The sequence below is a fragment of the Hippocampus comes genome, unplaced genomic scaffold, assembly GCF_001891065.2.
Source record: "Hippocampus comes isolate QL1 unplaced genomic scaffold, H_comes_QL1_v1.1 scaffold31, whole genome shotgun sequence".
Taxonomy (NCBI): domain Eukaryota; kingdom Metazoa; phylum Chordata; class Actinopteri; order Syngnathiformes; family Syngnathidae; genus Hippocampus; species Hippocampus comes.
In genome coordinates this window covers 457,322-463,753 of record NW_017806069.1, presented here as the reverse complement: position 1 = coordinate 463,753, position 6,432 = coordinate 457,322, and the positions used below count along the sequence as shown (strand labels likewise).

Sequence of the window (6,432 nt, the reverse complement as noted above, 5' to 3'; positions counted from 1 at the left end):
CACAAAAAAAAAAAAAAAAAAAAGATATCACACTGTACCTGTAATTTCAAATGAACAATAAATCCAGTGTTCAGTCCGACTCGATATCAACAACATGTGGAAGTAACTCCACGGGGTCTTGAAAATGAATTTGGAATGACACATGCATCCCTGCTGATGACATCGCCAGAGTGTCGTCGCCATCTGCACGCTGCAGGATGGCGTTGCCCGTTATCGCTGCTGGAAACTGGAGCGGTGAGGCCTCGTCACACTGGTCAGCTCCCTGAATCTGACGTTGAAAAAGCAGAGAACTGTCGGGGGTGGGCGAGGCATCAGCCATCGGCCTCCCTGTGATGCCCAAGGACCTGTTATGCTCTGGCACTGTGGCAATTGAAAAAGTGTGGGTTTCACCACCGGCTAGTCACTGTCCACAGCACACAAGTCGCGTTTCTGTCGTCCAGCTGCGCAGTTTCCTCTTCAACTCTGTTCTCACCTGTTCACAAAAGTCAAAGAAAGTGGTGCTGCTTTTCACGGAAATATATGTTGTTTGTGAACAAACCAATTCACTTTCTTAAACACTTGAACTGTCTGAGAAATGCCATGAAACATCGCCTCTTCCCTCACTCTTCAGGAGCTGGGCTGCATTAGGTCGCCGCAAGATGGAAAGTCTGGATGTTTTTTAGACATTAACAAGTACAAACAAGTCTCATTTGAAATACTGGAATGTGACTACTATATATGGGCTAAAAAATATATATATATATATATATTTGTAAAATAAATGGGCAGTAATGAAAAAAAACTAACCTCTTTGTTTGCATAGCAGTAGAGAACCGCCACCAGAAAACCCTGCAAAATGACCGCTAATTAAGAAATGCACTGTTTGACGCTAACACTGTGTGGACAGGTATATTGATCAAGTAACAAGCAGCCGCGGTGATCGTGTTCAGCCCACCTGAAAGGAATTTAGAAACAGCGAGAAGAAAACTTTCAGGTAGCGCAGAGCCCCTGTGGTTTGCTCATCCGTCACAAAGATGAAGATGACCTCGTGAATGCCAAAGAGGGGCATCAGCGTCAGCGTCGCCTTGGCCAGCCTAGCAAAACCAACAGCAGCTCAATTCAAACTCAGCATGAGGTTCATTTTCCGTGTTATCTTCAGTTTACGCGAATTGAATGCGTGGCGACTTGCCGACATTTGTAACCGGAATAGTCACTCTGGTTGTTGGCTCGTAGTTTGGCTAGAATCACCTTCAGAATCTTCACGAATATCAGAAAGTTGATCTGTAGTTTGTGCGCAAAAAAACACCACTTTGACTTTTGCGCGACACGAGGGTCGGTGTGTCCCAAATATCATACTTACGAGCGAAGCAAAAAGAATGGGCGAACGAATGATCCACCAGTAGTTCATGTTCTCATTGACAGCCCAACATCTGGGAGGAAAGAAGGATTATTCCCATCCGCTCTCTTTGGGATCACGAGGGTTCAAAGCGGCCTACCGGACACACTCACTCTTTGTTTTCTTTCAGGATCTTCATCACTACCCAGGGAATCACAAAGAGAAGAGGGGTTCCTAAGACAACGACAGCATGCGGAACGATCTGAAGCACAGCACTTCAAGAATGAATGCACGAGCAATGAATGTGCTCATTGCATTGCCAGGGCCTGCATTTGCTAGTCTCTGATTAAATCATTATATCGTCGACAAAGTAATCAGCCTCTCTTAAGCTTACCCCAGCCGAGACAAATGTACAGCAAGTATTTGTGACTGTCGATCAACACCGACGCAATCAGCACAGAGTACAAATAAATGGCCTCTCCAAAGAACCAGTAGTGGTTGGCGAGCACACAGTACTGCATCAGAACCTGCGCTATCCTGCAGCCAATAGCAGCCTGGGGACACAGAAAGCCACATATCACGGAACATTCCGGTCCAAAGTCATACTCATTTTTCAGGATGCGCCGGGAAATTCTTGAAACGTGGTGGGCAGGCAGACAGTTCTCAGTGCTGTTTCAACACTATCCCAAAATAAAACACACACAATCACGGCGTGGACGGTTTCAGTTTCAAGCCGCCCGCCATTTGACACATCGAATCTGAACCCCCCTTCAAACGTGACCCTTACGGCCACGACGAGACGCCAAACGCACCTGATGGCCGAGCATCTCGCTCACGTCGGCCGGTTTCATGATCTCGCGTCCCCAGTGGCGCTCCAGCATGGTGTCCTTAACAATGACGGACGCGGCTCGCAGGATGAAGGACAGGAAGAGGTTGGCGTGGATGTAGTTCCGTGTGCAATGCAGTTTCCTTTCCAAGAACAAACAAAGCCCATTTTTCGCAGTCATCCGCCATAATCTACAAAATAATTATCCGCCGACAAAGACGTGCAATGCTGTCCAATTTTGGGCAGAAAATGGGTAACCACTAAGCCTGAAAACAACTCAGGCTATGATTATGACGCGCTGCTCTCAATGCTCTTCGGTCTTAAGTGCCGGCTGTATCACAAGAAAAACAAAGATGTTCAAGTTTCCAAGAATACGAAGCAATCTAGTGCCGGGATCAGAGAAGGACTCCTAAGTCTACTCGCTGTAAAGTAGTCTCCATACACTATCCATAAATAAAGAGCAAACATTAAGGCCGTGTCTGGAAATGCGTTTGGTTGTTTACCTCAAGCTCAGCAGAATGACGAGAGCGGTAACGAGAGTGAGGAGGGACAGGGAATAGCCCACCGTGTACAACGTCCTGAAGCTCACCATCATCTTTTTGAGCCACATCTGAAAGACATGCGCACAAATCCGAGTGAGCAGAGCGGCATGCGGGGCGTGCCAAAATGACTTAGCCCCAATAAAAATTGGGAGACAGACTCCATTGCAGTTCAAGGTGTCCCCCGTCTACTGCCCGATGACAGCTGGGTCAGGCTCCAGCACGCCTAATTCAAATTTTGTTCTCTCAGTTAATGGCCACCTCTGCCCCCGCCCCCCACGTACTGTAGCCCCGGCCCTGGAGATACGAATGTTTCGAGAGCGTGGTCCTGGGACTTTCTTCAACTTCCATCTCAAGGCACCACCTCACCTGGGCGATCGAGGCTCATTTGGGCATCCTACCTCCTGATATGTGACCTCTTCTTCCTCTTCACACTGGGACTTATCCCTCCACACGTGGCCGCTCTCGTCGTGCCCCCAAAGGCCGTCTGTGCCGCACCGCCGGAGCACCACGCCGTGTGACACTGGATGAAAAAAAAAAAAAAAACAGAAAAAGGGGGAGTTTGCTTCCTGACACTTATTGTTGATTTACTGCATGTTGTTAATGAGCAGCAGCCGAGCAGATTTGACTCCAGGTTAGTGCCACGGGCAGACGAGAGTACCGGGAAGGAAAAAAAAAACAACAACCCTGTCATGAAATGCCAGTATGCATCTCAGATATTGATGCTCAGCGTTTCTCCAGTTGTGGTACCATTTAAAAATAAATACCAAGACATGACCCGATCGATGAATTGTTTCAGCCTTTGCACAAACAAATATTTCAGACTGTTTTACCTTGATCATACCAGGGCAGGTAGAAAGGACAGGAGATGTTGACGAGAGCGCCAGCAGGAGTATCTGGCCAGCAGGCGTATCTATCAAACGTTCGGTTGCAAAACAAGCCATCTGCAAAAGGCAAAAGGGTGAGAGAGAAGCTTCATTTGCGCTCTATTCAGAGTTGTTTTCTTTTTCGTGTGTGTGTGTGAATCACAGCGAGTGACATTTGCCTCGCTCAATATGGTCTCTGATTGCAAGATATGCCAGAGGTTTCCGTACCTTGAGGCGGCGGCTCATTTTCAATCATCCTGATACAGTCATCCTTATACTGCACCCACTTGTGAAACGTTTCCTCTAACACCTTCCCGCTGGCCGTGTCAATCTGTAATTATAACAAACAGCCCCGTCCGCCATCACCACCAACAGGTAGGACTCGCTGCATCTTGATTCCAACATTTCATGCTTGACTCATCCATCCACGCGTAATTCCGAGTGACAGGAGACGGCGTGTCGCGGAAAGCACTCTTAGCATTCTCAAGTATATACTCTTCCGGTCTTCTAATCGCCTCCCAATCCACAATATTCATTTCAAAGATTTGCAATATGCAAATTATGGATATTGGCAAATAAATTGCAGGTGTCTGTAACTCCAGTTTGAGATATCTCCAATTTGATTCTGACCACTTATTCCAATTTACACAAGGAACCAACCGATTAATTGGCCAGCCAATTAAATCTGCTATTATTAGCACTCATCCCAATTAAAAAAAAAATAAACACTCACTTTTTGACATCTCACACACACACACACACACACAAAAAAAGAGGGGAAACAAACTAACCATGGGCAGTTTGACAAGGAGCAGACAAATCAATGCCATCATGTCTCCTGTTGTAGCCATTGTGACTGAGAACAAGGGGAAAGCACAAATTTGAAGTATTTACTTCCAGACATGAACACGCCATTGCGTCATTTTCAAGAGGCAACTTCATGACATTTTAGAATGAGTCCTTCACTTTCACCGGAGGTGATTCTATTCATAAAGCAACTACATGACTGCATGTTCTTCAATCTTGATTTGAGAAGCTGTTCGTTCGACATGCACTGACACACTATGAGCATCTCTCTTCTCTCATGGAACTTAGACTCGAGGTAGTCACTGTAATTACGTGACCGCGGATGAAGCAAAAGAGTGTGAGTGACATTTTGTTTCAAGTTAATCCCCACTGGGCATCTGATGTCAATCGAGCATCAATGTGACATCAACATCAAATTGATGTCAGATCGATGTCACATGCCCGCGGGGGCGTTTACAGGGGGGAAAAAAGAAGAAAAGAAAAGAGCACACTTACAGATAAATGCAGCGGAGCGTAGCCTGGAAACTTTCCGTGCCGTGCTCTTGGTCGTCACACTGTACCTGCGCGCGGAACTCACTCCTTACATTCCTTTTCGAAAAATGTGGCGGCAGTCACTCCCCCCCCCCCCCCAGGTGAAAAGAGGCAAGCCACCTCCTTCTAATCGTCAGAAAGGTAAATGTGCGTCTTTTTAGTGCAGCATGCCGCCCTACGCCTTGACCGGGTGGAGGTTACACGCCCTCCATGTGATTGTCCCCCCCCCAGCGCATTCGTATGGCACACGCTATTTATTTATTTTTTACCCGTGTGTGTGTGTGAGTGTGTGCGCGCGCGCGTGCGTGTGTGAGCGAGAGAGAGGAGGATGGTTGCAGGCGTCTGGATGCCCCCATCTTTAGTGCGACGGATGCCCCACGTCATTGTCGTCGCGGGGAGTCATTTGAGTGATCCAGATTTTCGGTCACATCCATGTTTGGATTGATCAAATGAACCGGCGCAAAAGAGGAGCCGACTTTCTTGCCCTGCTTTCTGTCACCAATTGCCAGACACGCTGGGAGTAATGAAACGGGCGTGAGCGCAGCTTCCCCGAGGCTGTTTGTGTATTTATTTTTTACCTGCAAGATTTCATGTTCCCACTCGGGTTGTGCTTGACCCGCATCCAGTTCAAATTCACATGGAAATGCACTTGTTGCGCTAATGTTGAGAATCACATCGCGACTGGCCCGCACGTGGTTTCCAAATTCTCTCGACAATTTGGCAAGGCCTGTTTCTTCGTCGCCTTCTCAGCCCCGCTGTGAATGGCAAGAAAACAACGTGTAGTGAGGAAAGGATGTAACAATAACCCATAGCAACAACTAACGCATGGCGTGCATCTTCTTCAAATAAATGCAAGCTATTTCTGACAATCAGGTTGTGTGGAAACGATGGACAAAGTAAACATTTCAGATTCAGTAGTCGGTCATGACTCATCCACTAGCCTTAAGATGGTTCCCGCTTTGAAATGGGACTTTTAAAGGTTTGGACACAAGCACTCGAGTCTCTGGAGTGGCCGCCCGCCCATCGAGGATGAAATGAAAGGAGTAAATCTGAGCAGGCACCATGACGCTTCATTTGCACGGCATCCTCGAAGCCTGTTTTCCAAGGCACGTATTTTACATTGGAAACATCTTAGAGCACAAGAGCAAGCAAACATGATGACCTCAAATGTTCTCACCCAATGTGAAACGTGGCCCACTCAAAGCCGGTATGCCGGCAGGAATGATGAAAGCCACACATCATTTTTAGACCAATTAAGTGGAGTTGGATCATTTCCCGGTGCCCACCTGATGGTCTCCCGCTGGTTGGCAATCCGTGCTCAAAAGGTGGCGCCACCGTCACCTGCTGGCCGCAAACTACTTGCAGACACCACGCTTTGCAAATCCTTCATTTATTCATGAAAATTATAAAGCATATCTGTAATTACACACACAGTGGACACAACCAGCGGCACTTTGATGACATTCCAAGGCAGGAGGAAAGCTGCAATCTCAATTATGGTATGGATAGTCACGACTCACAGAATCACCGGTTGGCCTTTTTTTTTTT

General features: G+C 47.1%; 1 protein-coding gene across 1 annotated transcript; it reads right to left on the bottom strand.

Moving 5' to 3' along the window:
• Positions 1–21: 21 nt before the first annotated feature.
• On the bottom strand, positions 22–5,005 carry LOC109530214 (glucagon receptor-like). The gene is made up of 14 exons (XM_019893807.1): positions 4,849–5,005; positions 4,338–4,402; positions 3,775–3,877; positions 3,514–3,624; positions 3,082–3,203; positions 2,645–2,751; positions 2,128–2,284; positions 1,710–1,869; positions 1,489–1,549; positions 1,340–1,409; positions 1,169–1,260; positions 935–1,073; positions 787–828; positions 22–472 (listed from the first exon to the last, which is right to left on the bottom strand). Exons 2-14 carry the CDS (start codon positions 4,395–4,397, stop codon positions 401–403), a joined length of 1,296 nt encoding a protein of 431 aa, XP_019749366.1. The 5' UTR covers positions 4,398–4,402; positions 4,849–5,005; the 3' UTR covers positions 22–400.
• Positions 5,006–6,432: the final 1,427 nt, after the last annotated feature.

Bases quoted from the DNA above. Each gene is read 5' to 3' on its own strand.
- LOC109530214 (XM_019893807.1), bottom strand. From the start codon at position 4,397: ATGGCTACAACAGGAGACATGATGGCATTGATTTGTCTGCTCCTTGTC. The intron at 3,878-4,337 runs GTTAGTTTGTTT...TTATAATTACAG, and splicing joins TCCTTGTCAAACTGCCCATG to ATTGACACGGCCAGCGGGAA. The intron at 829-934 runs GTGGGCTGAACA...GTCATTTTGCAG, and splicing joins TGTTTCTAAATTCCTTTCAG to GGTTTTCTGGTGGCGGTTCT.